General features: G+C 40.0%; 1 protein-coding gene across 1 annotated transcript in view; it reads right to left on the bottom strand.

Annotated features, from left to right (window-relative positions):
• AXDND1 (axonemal dynein light chain domain containing 1) overlaps nucleotides 1–19,421 on the bottom strand; it is a 112,201-nt gene extending 92,780 nt beyond the window's left edge. The window contains exons 1-4 of the mRNA XM_073216825.1: nucleotides 13,009–19,421; nucleotides 12,459–12,677; nucleotides 10,932–11,104; nucleotides 9,903–10,006 (exon numbers count right to left, since the gene is read on the bottom strand). Coding sequence (XP_073072926.1) covers nucleotides 9,903–10,006; nucleotides 10,932–11,104; nucleotides 12,459–12,552 — 371 coding nt within the window. The 5' untranslated portion in view covers nucleotides 12,553–12,677; nucleotides 13,009–19,421. The remainder of the gene's footprint in view (nucleotides 1–9,902; nucleotides 10,007–10,931; nucleotides 11,105–12,458; nucleotides 12,678–13,008) is intronic.
• Between the last annotated feature and the right edge of the window lie 60 nt (nucleotides 19,422–19,481).

The raw sequence follows: 19,481 nt of genomic DNA, 5'->3' as shown, positions 1-19,481 counted from the left end.
ATCCTTTTATCTCTCTCTATGTCAGCTTCTATACGTTCCTGTTCTCTGGCTTCTATTCCTTCAATGGCCTCTTGCATCTTATCCATTCTGCTTATAAATCCTTCCAGGGATTGTTTCACTTCTGTTATCTCCTTCCTGACATCTGTGATCTCCCTCCGGATTTCATCCCACTGCTCTTGCATTTTTCTCTGCATCTCATCCCATTGCTCTTGCATTTTTCTCTGCATCTCTGTCAGCATGTTCATGATTTTTATTTTGAATTCTTTTTCAGGAGGACTAGTTAGGTCTTTCTCCTTCTCAGGTGTTGTCTCTGTAATCTTTGTCTGCCTGTAGTTTTGCCTTTTCATGGTGATAGAGATAGTTTGCAGAGCTGGTACAAGTGACCGCTGGAAGAGCTTCCCTTCTTGTTGGTTTGTGGCCTTCTCCTGGGAGAATAGCGACCTCTAGTGGCTTGTGCTGGGCAGCTGTGTGCAGACAGGGCTTCTGCTTCCTGCCCAGTTGCTATGGGGTTTATCTCCGCTGTTGCTGTGGGCGGGGCCTGGCTGGGGCTGCTCCTCCAAAATGGTGGAGCCCCGTTGGAGGGGGAGCGGCTGGGAGGCTATTTATCTCTGTAAGGGGCCTCTGTGCTCCCTGCTGCCCAGGGGGTTAGAGTCCCCAGAGATCCCCAGATTCCCTGCCTCTGGTCTAAGTGACCTGTCCTGCCCCTTTAAGACTTCCAAAAAGCACTCTCCAAACCAAAACAACAACAGCAACAATTAGAGAGGGAACAGAAAAAAAAAAAAAAAAGGAAAAAACACGCGATTTTTTTTTTTTTTTGTCCTCAGGCACCGGTCCCAGGCACCCGCTCACTGGTCCTGCTGCCCTGTCTCCCTAGCACCACGGTCCCTGTCCCTTCAACGCTTCCAAAAAGCACCCGCCCACCGGTCCCGCAGGGAAAAACGTGCAATATTCTTTGTCCTCAGGCGCTGGTCCCAGGCACCCGCTCACCAGTCCCGCCGCCCTGCCTCCCTAGCACCAGGGTCCCTGTCCCTTTAAGGCTTCCAAAAAGCACTCGCCAAAAAGAGAAAAAAAAAAGGGGAAAAGTGCACAATTTCCTCGTCCTCAGGTGCCGGTCTCAGGCACCCACCCACTGGTCCCACAGGAAAAATGCAGGATAATCTTTGTCCTCAGGTGCCAGTCCCAGGCACCTGCTCACCAGTCCTGTCACCCTATCTCTCTAGCACCGGGGTCCCTGTCCCTTTAAGGCTTCCAAAAAGCACTCACCAAAAAGAGAAAAAAACAAAGGGGAAAAACGCGCGATTTCCTCCGTCCTCAGGCGCCGGTCTCAGGCACCTGCCCACCGGTCCCACAGGGAAAAATGTGGGATATTCTTTGTCCTCAGGCGCCGGTCCCAGGCACCCGCTCACCGGTCCCGCCACCCTGCCTCCCTAGCAACGGGGTCCCTGTCCCTTTAAGGCTTCCAAAAAGCACTCACCAAAAAAAAACCGCTCCGGTTTCTTTCCACCCACCGGGTGCCGGGGGGAGGGGTGCTCGGGTCCCGCCGGGCCGGGGCTTGTATCTTACCCCCTTCGCAAGGCGCTGGGTTCTTGCAGGTGTGGATGTGGTCTGGATGTTGTCCTATGTTCTGTGGTCTCTATTTTAGGAAGATTTTTCTTTGTTATATTTTCATAGCTCTATGTGTTTTTGGGAGGAGATTTCCACTGCTCTACTCACACCGCCATCCTGGCTCCCGGTTATCCCATTTTTTAGCATATAATTTTTCATAGTATTCTCTAATAATTCTTTGTATTTCTATGTTGTCCATAGTGATTTTTCCTTTCTCATTTCTGATTCTGTTTATGTGTGTAGACTCTGTTTTTTTCCTGATAAGTCTGGGTAGGGGTTTATCTATTTTGTTTATTTTCTCAAAGAACCAGCTCTTGCTTTCATTGATTCTTTCTATTATTTTATTCTTCTCAATTTTATTTATTTCTTCAGTTATTTTTTCTCCTAGGAATATTTTCCAGGGTTGATCACCTATTTTTTAAAAAACACTCGCCTCTCCTCTATCCTCTGTTACTGGACTCTTTTGGCTCTGCATCCTAACTCCTTCTTGGACTTCTTTGTTACTTCCTAGCTACTAAATGGGAATGCATCACAATATTCTGTCCTCATTCCTTCTTCCCTACACTTTCTCCTTTGGCAATGCCACCAAAACTCACTTTATCACATTTGTTACCTCTAGATGCAACTGAATATTTCTCCCTCCAGTTCTAATTTTTACCCTCCTATATTCACCATCATTCTACTCATCAAAATCACAGCATCCATAACTGATTCCTTCTCAGTCTTTGCCCTCAATATCCATTTATTACTAACACTTGTTAATTTTACAATCACCCTCATATCATTCTAGTGGTCAGTACTCTTGTCTCTTGCCAAATGCCAAATCACAAGTCCAAGTATTACTTTTTATGTGGATTCTCAAGTCTCTCTAGTGTATTCTACATACTTCTGCCAGATTCATCTCCCTATAGCACAGTTATAATCATGTCACTTACTGCACATAATTTTCAGATGTCCCTGTCTGTCTCCCCAATTTTAACTGGTATGACCATTAGGGAACACAGTATGTAGGTTCCTAAAAAAAATTAAAAATAGAACCACCATATGATTCAGCAACCCCACTTCTGAGTTTATATCTAAAGGCAATGAAATCTGGATCTTGAAGAAATATCTGCACTCCCATGTTCATTGCGGCATTACAACAGCCAACCTAAATGTCCACTGATGAATGAATGGATGAAGAAAATCTGGGGCATGTCTGTGTGTGTGTGCGTATACACAATAGAATGTTATTCAGCCTTAAAAAAGGAAGTCCTGCTATTTATCACAACATGGATGAACCTGGAGAACATTATGTTAGTGAAATAAGCTAGACAGAGAAAGACAAATGCATGACCTCACTTCTAAGTGAGATGAGGGAGTTGGGGAGGAGAGGGGAAATGAGGAGATTTTAGTCAAAAGGTAAAAAGTTCCAATTATGCAAGATGAATGTGTTCCAGAGTTGATGTACAGCATGGTAATGAGAGTTAACAATACTGTTTTCTATACTTGAAATCTGCTAAGAGAATATATCTGAAATTTAATCTTCTCAACACATACACACACAAGTGGTAACTATGTAGAAATGATGAATAAGTTATTTAACTTGATTGTAGTGATCTTTCTACAATGTATCATTTATGAAAATGAGTTATAGATTTTAAATATATACTATTCTATGTGTCAAAGACATCTCAATAAAGTTGCTTAAAGAAAGGATGCTATAAGGATCATAAGACATCAGTTTCTATCATATCAATGACTACTAGAGAAGTTGGCCAACAGAGTTTTGTTAGCTAAAAACAGTAAATACTTATATATATATATATACACACACACAAACAGGTCCACATACATCTTTCTAAAGGAAATGTTGGTTTGGTAACTGTCATTCAAATTTTCCAAAAGGAATTTTAGGAACCTTTTATATTTCTATTATTGACTTATTGGGTATCTTTATTTTTAGAGGAAATAATGTTTTATTTTCAAATAAACATTTAAAAAAAAACACAATTTTTCATTGATAAATGACCTTACTACCCAAAGCAATCTATAGATTCAATGCAATCCCTGTCAAACTACTAATGGTATTTTTCACAGAATTAGGGCAAATAATCCTAAAATTTGTATGGTACCATAAAAGACCCCAAATAGCCAAAGTGATCTTAAGAAAGAAGAACAAAGCTGAGGGTACCATACTCCTTGATTTCAAACTATACTACAAAGCTGCAGTTATCAAAACAGTATGGTACTGGCACAAGACCAGACCTATAGATCAATGGAACAGAATAGAGAGCCCAGAAATAAACCTATCCTTATAAGGTCAGTTAATCTATGACAAAGGAGGCAAGAATGGGCAAAGACAATCTCTTCAATAAATGGTGTTGGGAAAACTAGACAACTACATGCAAAAGAATGAAACTGGATATTGTTATTATGCCATACACAAAAATAAACTCAAAATCGACAAAAGATTTAAGTATAAAACCTGAAACCATAAAACTCCTATAAGAAAGTACAGTATACTCTTGAATGTTGGCATTAGTTATTTTTTCCTGGATATGTCTCTCCAGACAAGGGAAACAAAAGCAAAAATAAACAAGTGAGACTACACCAAACTAAAAAGCTTCTGCACAGCAAAAGAAACCATCATCAAAATGAAAAGGCAACCTACTGTATGGAAGGAGATATTTGCAAATGATATATCCAATAAGGGGCTAATATAAAAAACAGATAAAGAACTCGTACAACTCAACAATGAAAAACAAATAATCCAACTAAAAAATGGGGAGAAGACTCGAATAGATATTTTTCCCATAAAAGACATAGATGATCAACAGACACATGAAAAGATGCTCCACAGCACTAATCATCAGGGAAATGCAAATCAGAAACACAATTTTACCTCATACCAATCAAGAGTATCAACAAATATCAACAAAACAAGAAATAACAAGTGTTGACAAGGATATGGAGAAAAGCAGACCCTCATGTACTGTTAGTGGGATTGTAAACTGGTGTAGTCACTATGGAAGGCAGTATGGAGGTTTCTCAAAAAACTAAAAATTGAAATACTGTATGACCCAGCAATTCCACTTCTGGGAATGTACCCTAAGAAAACAAAATCATTAATTTGGAAAGATATGTGCACCCCTCTGTTTACTACAACATTATTTACAACAGCCAAAATATGGAAACAACTTAAATGTCCATCAATAGACGAATTTTAAAAATGTGGTACATATATACAGTGGAATATTATTCATAAAAAAGAATGAAATCTTGCCATTTGTAACAACATGGACAGACCTAGAGGGCAATATTTAAGTGAAATAAGTCAGTCAGATAAAGACAAATACCATATGATTTCTCTTCTACATGGAATTAAAAAAAAATGAACATCAAAACAGAAAGACTCACAGAGAAGACTTGTGGTTGCCATAGGGGAGGAAAGTAGGGGAATGGATGAAAGAGGTGAAGGTGGAAAAATTAGTAGAAAACAAATAAATAAAATAATAAAGGATGTGTTTCATTTCTCATAAAACTCATGTGGTAAATCACCTGCTTCCATTCCTCTGGAAAATCTATTTTTACTTTAAAGAAAAAAAGACTTTGACTCTTAGCCATTACATAAAAAAGATTTTATTAGACTGTAAGTGCTCATCCCATTCTTCAGCCCCCAGATTATCACACTGAGTTCATACTTCAAATTCTTCTCCAAATCACCAATTGAGTTATGCACATAAATTAAAGCATGTCTTTTATTTTAAGTTGTTCAGGGAATGAGATATTTCAGAGATACTGATTTTCAAAAAAACTGAGTGATGCTTTTTAAGCAACATGAAGTCTTCTAAAATGTATTTAAATGTTTGCAGCTTTTTAAAAACTATTATTAGGGTATCATTGATATACAATCTTACGAAGATTTCACATGAGCAACATTGTGGTTACTACATTCACCCATATTATCAAGTCCCCCCACCACACACTCCATTGCAGTCACTGTCCATCAGCGTAGTAAAATGCTGTAGAGTCACTACTTGTCCTCTCTGTGCTATACTGCCTTCCCCATGACCCCCCTACATTATGTGTGTGTTAATCATAATGCTCCTTAATCCCCTTCTCCCTCCCTCCCTCACCACCCACCCTTCTTACCCCCTTGCCCTTTGGTAACCGCTCGTCCCTTCTTGGGAGTCTGTGAGTCTGCAACTTCGCAACTCTCTAAATAGAATATATATGAACATGATATAATCTTTTTGATAATTCATCTAATGACTTGTGAAGCTAGGAACTTCTTGAGGACTGTTGGGTTATTTCTGAAACCTAGCAGAGTATGGGAATAGTAGGGCTTGTTGTGTACTAGATACCTACCCTCTTTGGATTGGAGAGGTTGGAAAAGTGCTTTCCCAAATGCCCTTGCAGCTATGGTTCTGCAATGTGAACTATGTTCCAGAAGTTGATGCACTTTTGCAAAATTTTGGAGGTAGAAGAGGCAGAAGCCATTTTCTGCCATGGTTTAGGTGAGCCAGCCAGCAACATCATGGAAAACTGCTTTTCCTGAAGCCACATTCCAGAATCGACCCTCCAGCCACCCAGTCCAGAGAGGCAGTGCAGTAACAGCAGAAGCAGTGAGTGACAGCTCCTTGACTTCAGTTTCCTTATCCTCAGATCACAGTTAAGGAGGTATTTTTTATTGCAAAATTCACATACCATAATTTCACCTATTTAAAGAGTACAATTTACAAGTTTTTAGCATATTTACAAGTTTTTACTATATTCATAATGTACAACATTTTAGCCTATTCACAAAGTTGTACAGACCATCACAGTATCTAATTCCAGGATATTTTCATCACCTCAAAAAGAAACTCCTTATCCATTATCAGTAATCCCCCATTCTCATCTCCACCCATGCCCTGACAACCACTAGTCTACCTTTTGTCTCTATGGATTTGCCATTGTGGAATTTCATGTAAGTAGAAATATACAATATGTGTCCTTTTCTGAATGGCTTCTTAACAGTTAATATAATGATTTCAAAGCTCATCAACGCTGTAGCATGTATCAGTACTTCACTGCTCTTTATGCATGAATACTCTTCCGTTGTGTACTGCATTTTGTTTACTTTTTATCAGCGGATGGACAGTTGGGCTGTTTCCACTTCTTTGGCTCTAGGAATAATGCTGACATGAACACTCAGGTAAAAGGTTTTGTGCAGACAGGTATTTCCAGTTCTCTTGGGTACATATACCTAGGGGTAGAGATTACTGGGTCAAAGGTAACTCGATGTTAAATTTCTGAGGAACTGCCAAACTTTTCCAAAGAGGCTGTATCATTTTACATTCCCACTATCAATATGTGACACTTCCAATTTCTCTGTAGCCTTAAAAACACATGCTACTGTCGGCTTTTGGACTATGGTCATCCTAGTGGGTGTGAAATGTTTTTTCACAGTACCTGATTTGCCTTCCTTTATGGTAAGGAAAAGCATCTTTTCAAGCACTTAGTAGACATTTTCATCTTCCCTAGACAACTGTTGATTTAGGGGGGCATACTCTTGAACTCTTGTGGCAAATTTGGAGGCAGTAGCCTCCACAAGGGGTTAATTCCATCCTGGGATTAATTCCCAATAATTTTGGGAATAACTCTCAAAAGCATTGTTTCACACCTGGTAATTCAGCCCTTCCAACAATTTTGTAAATATTCGCTTTCCTGCTTGAAATATCTAGAGTGTTTTATTTTCTGCACTGATAGAGCCACTGAAAAATATTACACAGGCTATTTGCTTGGTTGCTTTGTATTTTACTGTTGTGCTCAAGCATTTAAGTTGCTAGACAAGTTGCCTTTTATGAGTGCTATTAATTGTGCATATGTGTACTAATTTTTTTTTACTGGTGCCATAACAAATCCCCACACAAGTTTATTATCTTATAGTTCTGAAGGTCAGAAGCCCAACAGAGGTCTCATGGGGTAAAATCTAGGTGCTGACAGGGCCGTGTTCCTTTCTGGAACCTCCACAGGAGGGTCCATTTCTGTGACCATTAGAGTTGTTAACAGAACTCAGTTCCTTGAGGTTCTAGGATTGAGATCCCTGTTTCCTTGATGGTTGTCGGCTGAAGGCCATTCCCAGCTTCTAGTGGCCAATGACAGTTCTTAGCTTCCTCCATCTTCAAAGGCAGCAAAGGCAGGTTGAATCTGAATATCTCTCGCACTTAGAATCTGTTCTCCTTCTGTCTCATCTCTCTGACCCCATTTGATTTTCTTCTTTTAAAGACTCAGGTGATTAGGTATCCCCATGCTGATGATCCAGAAAAAATTCTCCATCTCAAGGTCCTTAACCTTCATCTCAAGGTCCTGGACCTTCATCTCATCTGCAAAGTCCCTTCTGCCATGTAAGGCATGTATTTGCAGGTTCTGAGAATTAAGGTGACAGTATTTTGCAGGGAGGCCATTATCCTGTCTACCACAATTCAGATTTTCACATTTTTTTAAATTAAGGTGTCACTGATGTACAACCTTATGCTCAGGTTTCACATGAGCAACATTGTGGTTACTACATACTCCCTATTATCAAGTCACCCCCACACTCCACTGCAGTCACTGTCCATCAGCATAGTAGGATGCTACAGAGTCACTACTTGTCTTCTCTGTGCTATACTTTCTTCTGGGGCCCCACCCCCACATTATGTGTGCTAATCATAATGCCCCTTAATCCCCTTATCTCTCCCTTTCCACCCATCTTCCCCAGTTCCTTTCCCTTTGGTAACTGTTAGTCCATTCTTGGGTTCTGTGAGTCTGCTGCTGTTTTGTTCCTCAGATTTTCACACTTTAAAAAATTCCAAGTCAGAAGTCATTTGACTTTAAAACTTACAGTTTTCTACCACCTTCAGATATAGCTAATAATTTTTTCAAAGTACTTCAAACATTTTATAAGTACTTTTACTATTACACCATGATCTGAAGGTATAAAATAAAGTACAGATACTTTATGACCCTAAAGCCCAGGACACAAAAGTCAATAGCCCAAGTTTCTGCCACTTTTTCTAGCAGTGAGACATAGTGAATAACAACTTATATTTAAGGAACTTGTACAGTTTTACAGGTGCTCTTGTATCCATTATCTCATCTGTGGTTTACAATATCCCTGGCAGGTACATAAAACAGAGCAAGTCTATTATTACCTTTTTTACAAATGCAAAAATGGAACTCAGAAAGACTAACCTACCTAAGTATTAATAAGTGTAAACATTTCTTTCAGATGAAGTCATATTTCAGTAAGGGGCTGGGAGGGAACAAACTGATAAATGGACTATACATAGAAGATGAGCAGGTCACGGTCTTCTAATGGAAAGTGTTGACATCTAGAATATTTATAGGAATGATCTAAAAACAACAAATAGTATTTGCTGATTTGATTTGAGATGGTGTAAAAGTTTAAGGTTCACTTTGTGGAAAACCAAGGACTGAATACTTGTTTTTCAAGGTTTTCTATCTCATGAAGCTATATTACCTAGCTCTTCTCAGATGTACAAATAAGAGAGGCACTAGAGGCATTCTTGCTGTCTGATCTTGTCCCTCCCTTTAGTAGGGTACAACAAGCAATAGGAGAATAAGGGAGCAAGTACACAAACGCATGCAAAAAGCAAACTTAAACCCTAAGCAAGCAGAGCAAGCACCTATTGCCAATCTACTAATAATACATAAAACTGTGGTCCTGTACCCTCATCAGATTGTATTTTGATTGTTAAAAACAAACAAACAAGCCCAAATGGAGTGATCTGCTTACCCTGCCCTCAAACCACGACTTAATTACAGTTTCAGCCTATTCCAGGAATGTGAACTTTCAACAGTCAATCGGGAATTTTCTGGTCAGAGCACCAATGAAGGACTGTCACAGGATCCTGTCCATTCTCCAAAGGAAGATGAGATCATTTGTATAATAAGGCTTCTTGCTCTTCCCCCTAAGGGAGGCTGACTTGGCCTTGAAACAATCCTTTATTTTCTTTTACTAGTAACTTTTTGCACTACCTCCTTCCCATAAATACCTTTCATTTTGAACAATTTCTTGGAGTATCTCTCTTGCTAGGTGAGGTGCCCCCTAGTTCATGAATCACTTAAAAAAAGATAATTCGATCTTTAAATTTGAACAAAAAAGTTGAATTTTTTTTTTTAACATAATTAATCAAAAATATTAGAAGTTTTAAAACTTTTGATTTTATGATTTTTTTTCCAATCCTGCCCCTCCCAAAAGAAATCATACAGAATGAGAAAATGACTCTCTATTCATTTGCATCTTCCCCACTACCTTCCTTCTTTACCTTCCAGCTCCTGTTAGGGAAACAGGATGGTCAATCAGGTATTTGAACTTACTCCTTCGAACAGGGTGCTGCCAGACATGGTCAACAAGGCGTGGAAGAGTTCCCTGGGGAAAAAGCAAAATCATGAATACACAGCAGAGGGCGCTCTAGTCAAGTGAAATCGGTTCATTGTTTTGAGTATTTACATTAATGGCATTTACACTCTGGGAAAAAGAAAGCAGAATTCTTATTCAATACTAAGGATAAAGACTGTCAGTAGAACAATTCAATAGTGAAAGAAAAATATCAAGAGTAAGAGTAGTAGTGATCATTTAAGTAAAACACATAAGAACAAATCAATGGAAATACTTGAACATTTCCTTGGAAATATTCATGCACAGGATTTAGTTTTCAACCTAGGAAATTAATTTTAAGATTTTTAAAAGACAATCTGGAATATTTGTTAAAAAAGAAACAACAGGCTCCAAATGAAGTCACTTCTGCTAAGCCCCAGCAAACCAAGACTTAATACCTAACCTAACTGGTTTCAGCCTCTCCCAAGAATAAAATTTTAAAACCATGCGTCTGAAATTTCCTGACAGCACTAGTGAGGTCATCTGTATGACAGATCCCTATCCTTCCCCCAAAGGAAGGGAACCTTGACTGAAATAATCCTTTTTTTTGCTTTATGAAGTCCTTGTTATAGGCCCCTTCTGCCTGTAAAAGCCTTTCATTTAGTTTAGCTTCTTGGAGCTCCTTTCTGCTTGCTAGATGAGATGCTGCCTAATTCATGAATCACTGAGTAAAGCCAACTAGATCTTCAGATTTACTTAACTGAATTTTTTTTTACAGTAACATATACTCTTTCATAATGTATATAATTGTCAAATCCCTATGTTGTATACCTTACACTAATGTAATATTATGTCAGTTATACTTGAACTGAAGAAAAGCAAAACGAAAACAGTAACATATGCTCAATAAACATTTAATGAACTTGATACCAAAAAGATAAATGTTCCCAAGTCCTTCATATATGTATATACCAACCTTTGGGGTTTTAATTTTCTTGGGAGGCAGTAAATTTTCAGGACAAGGACCAGCATTGGCTGCACAGCTCAAAGAAAGAAGAACTTCTTTAGGGATAAACTCATTCTGAAGGGAAGTAGGAAGGGATTTGGAATGATCCACCATATTTTTTTTCTCCCTTAGCTCAGGAAGACCTAAGAAAGTAATGGGAAAGCAACACTTACTATAGTTTTTTGGACAGTTAGTAGGAGATTGCCAGTTTGGGAATCAACCCCAACTGTATGTATCTAATAGAGGAAACACTTCCTAACTATAGAATATTATTTTAAATATTATTACTATTGTCAATCAGAAGCAAAGAAACTCATATTGCCTGCCCTACTCACATTTACATCAGACATGGGTTCAAAAATTCAGGTAGTACAAAGATGGACCTCCATTACTCCAAATTCAAAGTTGAAAATTAAACTCACTTCAGTCTTTCCATTTAAATGGAATAGCCTTAAGATGACCAGAACATCTATTTTCCCTTTGATGTGAAAATGGCAAAAGAAATCTCCTTTCCCAAACTGTCGAATTACTTAGTAGTTTTTTCCTACATAAATTCAGAAGTGAGAAAAACTGCATTAAATTGGGGCCTTTATAGAGTGGAAGGGATCTGAGCTGGGCTTAAAAGTAGAAGTAGAATTGAGATTGTTGGACATGAAGAGAATGGAATTTGAGCAAAGTGGCAGAGTAAGGAAAGTACAAAGAGTGTTCTACTTGGCCTGAGTAGGGCAGAGGAGTTATATAGTAGGAAGTAGGGCTACTACAGGAAAAGGTCTCCCGTGAAGTCAGTCGGGAGAGCTGGGTTGTCACTCTTAAAGAACTCTTCTAACCTACGACCCTCACACCCTAAGGTTTATGCTAATTTCTGTGAGGAGGTATCATGCTTTGATCACCATCAAAGCTCTGAAGTTCACATCACCAAATCTCTATTTCTTGGAAGTCTGGGATGGAATGGTAATATCAGAGGAAATAGGGGGGAAAAGAAGTTGGGTTGGGGCTTTAGCACAAACTCCCCTAAAAACAAGATAAAGGTGGTTGGAGGCAGCTTTAGCATAATGATAAGGATGAGTCTAGTAGATTTTTATTCTAGTACAAATCTGTACTTATTTGTATATGAAATAAAAATCTTAAATAAGGAATTAGTTTCATTTAGAGTAATTACCAACACCTGATACAAACTGTTTCCTTAAAGTCAGAGATCATGTGCCCAACAAGTAGTGTTTCATACTATTGGTTTTTATAATAGGTTAAATTTCAAACAATACACAATTCATCAACATTTGAAAAAAGTTACAAACACAGTCCTTAGTGAAGTAGCACTCTCACTAAAAAATACTATAAAGGGACTGGCTTTTGATTTTATAGAAATCTTAAGAGTATAGGAAAAACGAAGCTGATTTAGGTATTCTGAAATCTCACATTAAGGAACGCGGTGAACAAATTGTGATTTCCGTCTATGTCCGTTCTTATTATGTGTCTGGGATCTTTGAAGAACTTTACCTGTCTCTTCTTTGGATGCGGAGACTTTTGATTTTTTGCCCTCAGGTGTAGGCGTGGAGTTCAGCGACGTAGGGGGTATTTTCGGTAAAGACATAATACACGATGCCTATTACTCTCTTTAGTAGTTTGAAGTACCCCTCCAAAAAGCTAACCTAGAAACAAATCAGCAGCGGGCTGGGATTGGCAGGGCTGCCACACTGTCCTGCAGGCAAAGAAATCCTGCAGGCAAAGAGATGAGATGTGTTCAGTGCTTATGTTAAGATCAGTTTACGATTCATCTCGCACGGGTCTTCCTTCTTTGGGGAGCCCTGTGTTCCCAGGTCATCTGACGCGACTACGAAGCCTGCGGCTGGGTCAGGGTCCGGGCCACCCCACCGACCGACCGCACAAGCTGGAGGGCGCCCCTGGCTCTTAACAGGTGGACTCGAGTTCCCCGTTTCCCCCCAAGCAGCGCCTTCGGGCTCACAAGCTCCACGGACTCAGGGCTGGGGCAGATTTGGCACTGTTTTAGCATTAGAAATGACGGGCGACGAATACTTGCTGCCCATACCCGTAGATTGTGTTTCCCGCCAGACGTCTTGCCTCTTCGCCGGTTCCTGGCACGCCAGTGTCGTCATGGAAACCCAGGACCCCGAGCTTTAGCAACCCCCACCAGGGGCTGCACTCGGCGCGCCGCCGGAGGAGGGCGACAGCTACGAATCCCAACGATCTCTCGGGTACTCGACCTGTCTGAAGTCACAGCCTAGACTCAGCAGCAAGAGAACACTGTTCGATCGGGCCGGTCTCACTGAGTCCGGAAGCGTCTCGATCCCGCTGTCCCCGCGGGCTGGCACCAGTGCGCAGGCGCTAGTGCTGGCGGGTCCCTCCTCTGCGCCCGGGACGGAGTCCGCGACTCGTGCCGCAAGGTGCCGTCGCATTTCAGCAAGCATCTCTTCAGTTTTTTCCATCGTTTTTGTTGTTTTGCATATTTTTCTAAAAGCCAGATCCAGGGGGAAATTGGGTAATCAAAAACTCTGGGTTCCTATAATTGAAGCTTTATTGCAGAGGCGGCCCCGTCCTGCACATCCGGATCAAGTCTTCCTTGGACACTTCTGCACCGCCCCCTGGAGTACGCGGAGGCATTCCTGGGTCGAGACTTTTTTTGGCTGGAGAAGATCGCATTTGCAGGGAAGGAGATTGCACTGTAGACGGAGTCAACCCAAGTAAAATCGTTGGGTCTTCTTGCTAATAAACCTGCTCACATATAAAAGAATGTGATAAACGCGTTCGCTCCGAGGAGTGAGACCCCGCCCCTCACTGTCACCAGGGACTGTTTTGAGTTATGTTGGAGCCTTAACGCCACATAATGGCGGTGGGATCCGAGCGTCTAGATGTCTCTAGGGTAGAAACTGAATTTCAGGAAGAAAACTTATCCTGGTAAATCTTTATATTCCTTAGAACCACACTGCCTGACACTTCAGTACATGTCTAAAAATCTGGACAGTTCTGTTGCTTCTGTGCTCATTTTCTGATTTCTGGTTTGCAGACTAGGCAACGACAAATACGAGCAGTGTTGAGACTAAAAACACAAACATGGCCCTTTTTAGTTCTTCCTAGTCAAAACACCTTGTATGTCTTTGTTTAGCCTTTAGCCCTATCCCCCATCACCCTAATTTTTCTCCAGATTTTCCAAGGATTAAAACAACATACAGCACTTGCACAGCATATACATAGTTCATCTCAAGGACTGGCAACCATCAAAACAGATGACAAGAAGCAATGTACAAGTAGGTGGAAGGTCCATTTCTCCCAGCTTGCCTTCTTCCTCCCTCCTCACTGGTGTGACTTAACATTATAGTTTGGAATCCCTAACGGGACACTAAGCTTGGGAGGTCCCAAAACTCCAGCGTCGACTTATGCATGGCTTAATGATTAGGTACTGGAAAAACAAAGTAACTCGTTTTCATATTCCTAACCTAGTTTAAAATAAAATCTATGTAGGGCATTGATAGAAGAGATGGAGATAAGTTCAAGTAATAGACAGAAAGCAAAGTCTATAGGATTCGGGAAATATTTGGATCTGTGATCAAGAAAAAGACATCAAAGGTTACTTCTCATTTTCTTACCTGTGCAATGGTGTGATTGTACATACTGTTTACTGAGCAAAAGTAAAAACATATTAAGCACAACAGATGAGAACATCACACCACAGGAAGACCACAGCTTTTGAAGAATACAATTGCTTCTCGAGAAATTTCTCGTTAAATTTGAAACATTCCAGGGACTCTAAAATGAAGTATTATTGAGGCCTTCGAGGTAGATTACCTGCTCATCTTGCACTTTGCTATATAGCATTTTCCGTCAAACGTTATCAAGCCAGTCATCATTTACACAGGGCCAATTGTGCTTGTTGGTATTACTGACTTCGGTGACAGCTTAACATCAAGTCCCTCCAGGGCTTCAGGTGGACATGATCATCTCAGAAGGGAGTCAGTCAGTGTGATCACCAAACACGTTCTGAACTGGGGGGGAAAAGGTGCTTTTACATCCACCTCGTTTCTACCAGCTCTTTTGTGCGTGGGTAGGAATTACACATCTGTGGGCACTTACATACAAGCATGCAAAGCTCCCAGGAGGAGTCTATGTGGGAAGTAGGCCAGTTTTTGTATTTAACATAGCTAAAAAATGAAATCATCAGAAATGTTTTTTTTTAAAGACACACTGAAAAATAAGTCTAGGCATTGCTCAGCCAAAAACTTGATGGGGGCCTAGTTTCTAGTATTATTCCCACACAAAAGGGGCATCCCTAAAACTGAAAGGATGCCTCAGACTTTTTTATTCATTATTCAATTCACCTAAGTACCCTCCTTCTGATTCCAAATGGCTGTGGCTGTAGGGAGAAACATTTTTGTCTTGTCCACAAATGTAGCTTCAGTGGACAGCACAGCATCTGGAACATGATACTGAAGCAGTCTAGAATTCACCTTTTGCATCTGTCTTGCCAATGGGTTTCAGCCCCGAGCAAGTTCACTATGGATTCAATGTGACCAAAGAAATTGACAGCAAAACGTTCTTGGAGTGAAAGGTTATACCCAACTTTATTTCAAGGTGGCAGGTCAGTCACTAGAATCCCGTTCACTCAGAGCGAGTCTGCCTGCAGCAAGTCAGTCTCGGCCTCTGGGCCCATCTGCACAGCCGTCCCACACAGCCATCCTCCGGGCCTCTCTGCAGTTGTCCCGCACAGCTGTCCTCTGGGCCTCTGTCCTCGGCGCTGCCACCACTCCAGCCTCTGCTCTGCTCTCCTGTAGCCGTGCCACCGTGTCATGCCCAGAGCACTGAGCAGGGCTCTTTATATTGAGTCAACAGCCACGTATTGCCCACAAGTGTGCAGTGAGCTAGTCAACCAGGGCCAGGTGAGAATCCTGGCCACAGGAACTCTCATTTTATCCACATCATTCTACAGTAAGCTGGGCTTCCAGAGAGCACGTTCATGTCAACCTGAGTATGCCACTCCATGCGCAATTTCTCACAGTGTATTCACAAATTGTTATTCCAGTTTTATTAACTAGATTGACGAATCTCGTTATGCTGCTGAGCCCGGACAGGATCCCAAACTACATGGGACTCATCAAGGACAATCGCCACACGGCAGCAGTGCTCCCAATGGCATCTAATAGTCCCTTGGGCCAAGAATCGGACATGTCTACTTCTGAGGAGACCTCCCCCTTCCCATTCCTGGCATTCATCGCTGATGTAGGTGGTTAGCTCTGGAGCATATGGAGGGTAACTAGAGGGTACTTCTTAGCTGCTAATTTTTGGCTATGATAAAGTGCTTCTATGGAAAGAATTTTGTGATGTCAAATCCTACTTATAACTGGTTCCTGTTTAGAGTTTGTTGGGAAGAGAAGCAACCTATCCCATTTCAAAATAGATTTCCCCAGTCTTCTCTGAAAAGGCCCAGTGGCCAACACTTTCACCTTTCATTAGAAACTGAAGTTCCATTTCTACCCTCTAGGGGAGGGGGAGCTGTACATTTTGAGAAATACCCATTCACGTTTTAAAAGACCAACAGCAAAAGAATTCAAGCAACTAGGGACCACAAGGAAGAGAGAGGAGGCTCACAGAGTCAGTGTGACTGCTTCTCTTGATCAAATACAGTCACAACTGAGCCCCATTATTTTTCTTTGTGACCTACAACATGGCTCCCCCTCCATTCTGCTGGATGAGAATTCTGTTATTTGCCTTCTCTCTGGCTATATCCTGCATACAAAGCTGCCTGATACTAAGATGAGAAGCATTTATAAGTAGGAAATATATCATTAATATTCAATAAACCTGCAGTTATTTTAAAACAAGGCTTTTTTCCAAATATGTTTACTTACCACATTCTTCACTTATGCAATATTTTGCCATTTTTTTATGTATGCTTTTTGAAGTTCAAAAAATTTAAATTAATGCTAATACAATGCATACTAAAACTTAGAACAAGTGATTAGAAAAACAAGGATTTGGCAGGCGGGGGGAATAAGAATACAGGAAGAGAATAAACCATAATGAATTAGAAAAGACACCTTTAATTATAGAAAAATCTTCAACTTCAGATTGCTTGTGACCCTTCTGGAGCTCTCAGAACAGATTTAATGCACAAGCCAGAAAGACATGGACACAGGAGAGAAGCTGCTGCAATGGCCCAAATGGCAGGGCCTTGGCAGGGCTTGCTTGAGCCCTCTTCCCACCCCATGGGCACATTTGTACATGGGATTCAAACTGTATCCTGAATGACTGAGTGCACAAACTGCCTCTTATTTCAAGGTTCTTTAAAATAAAGTATACATACCACTTCCACCACACAGAGTGGTGAAATACCTGCTAGCCTAAAAGGTCAGCACTCTTTTGGGAAGGGCACACTCACAGCAGAAATGTGACTGTAATAACGTAGAAATATGGACAGAATGCAGTTAGAAAAAGGAATATAAAGGCAACTTTTGATTTTCTGAAACACTATCACTTCTAAAATTAACCACTTTATTTAAAAGTTTTATGTTTTACAGAGAAAAAATGCACTTTAATAAGGATTTGGGAGATTAGATCATACAGCTTTCCTACTAACCTAAAGCTTCTCAATTTTATCATTATTTATTAATTTTCAAACTGGGCATTAAATTTAGGGCAGGGCAGAGCACTGGCGGGCCAAGCAACAATGGTTCCACCATCCCTGTTTCAACCAGAGTAGCTGTATTTTATCTCCTTTGTACTGGGTTCCAACATCCTATTACCTGATAGAAACTTTAGTCATGTTAGAAACTAATTACTTAATATAAGCTTCACTAATATTCATTTTATTCCTCAAAACATTTGCCCACACAACATATGTATCAACTGTATTATATAAAATTACAGATTTCATGAAATGTGCAAGATTAATAAGCAAGACATTTAACCTTTATTAACAAAAGTATTAACTCTCTTCCATTAAGAAATTAATTTTGCCTTCCAAGACTAAACGCATTCTTTACACTGGCAGAAGACAGACATCACTCATTTCCTACCTCTCCATAAATTCTAAAACTTAAGTATGAAGAATACACACCAGTTCTAAACACTTGACTTAAATACCTACGGGAAAGAAGAAATGCATTTCTTTTGGGAAGCCTGCCACCCTACCCTAATGCTAAACAGATAAATCTCAAAATAATTTTGGAGAGGTGCAAACACAGGTGATAGTCTTTAACAATCTTGTTAAATTCTTGTCAATTCTATTATGGGAGAATTGGAATCAAGGTCCAATGCCAAGAACCATCACATTATCTTGAGAACCTATTTAATCTTGGAAGTGTGCAGCATTTTAAACACAGACATTTTTTAAAGCCTTCCAGAGAGAGAAAAAATAAGGATTCAGGTTTGGAATTTATGGAGGCTAAGAAAATCATGAGGCACATTTCTGCCAGAGTTAGTGCTTTGCAACAATCCTTTGAGGTAGTTATTGCCCCCATTTTACAGAGGAAGAAAACTATGGCTCTGATCAATTAAGCAAGTTTGCCCAAGGTCACATTGCCAATAAGAATGAGGCCAACTTAAATCAGTAGTTTGTGCATGCGTTTTTCACTGTACCAGTGTTTTTCAAACTGGGTATTTTAGCGTGGGAGAAAATGGGTGTACCAAACAAGAAGGGATCCATTTCCCCCCACCCCCAATTCCTGTCTCAACCAGAAGGAGCTATACCTCATCTGTTTTACATGCTGGGCTTAATTAAGTGTAACAATCTGCTTTTTAAACTGCTTTCATAACTAAAACAAATGTTTAAAGTTCTGCACCACATCAGGCCACCTGGTTACTATAGTTATATTAGTTATATTAGTTTACCTACATTATTTGTACAACACACGTAACAATGAACTTTACTCAAAATTACTTATCACCATACAAAACAAAGATAAGACTTTCTTTGCATAAGTCTTCAACAAGTCATAAACTGCAACTTTTAGGCTATTTTGCCCACATGACCAACTTTTAAGTACATTATATTCTGTTTTCTATAAAATGCTTTAAGATTTTTTTAGGCAATTACGATGAAAACTGCCTATGCTAAATTTATTACTTCCACAATATAATCTGTGTTTGCAAATACAGAACAGTTACACACTGTCCTTTATAAACCTGCTAGTATCACTCACCTTTACCTTCGGTCTATTGAAAAAGGAAATAAACATCTCCGCCACTCCTTCAGCTTCCAAATGTTGTAGCTTCACTGTTATTAATGTTGTAGAGCTCAAAAGCAGCCTCAATTTTCTAATTAACTCTAACACAAGGGAATCAACTTTACCTAAGCAACTGCAGATTAAACTACCAAAAACAAAAAAGGAAAACTCCATTTTCCTTTGTTATCCAGGAATGAGCATAAAAGCATCTAACAAACTGACCAAAAAAGTTAGAGATCTTAAGTTATTCTCTTGGGTAACACACCTAAATAATGGTTACTATCATTAATACTTCTTACAGGAAATAAATTTTAGACTCATTACTTTTTAGAAGAAAAAAAATACC

This window comes from Manis javanica, chromosome 11 (assembly GCF_040802235.1).
Source record: "Manis javanica isolate MJ-LG chromosome 11, MJ_LKY, whole genome shotgun sequence".
Lineage (NCBI taxonomy): Eukaryota > Metazoa > Chordata > Mammalia > Pholidota > Manidae > Manis > Manis javanica.
This window is presented reverse-complemented; position numbering and strand designations above follow the sequence as displayed.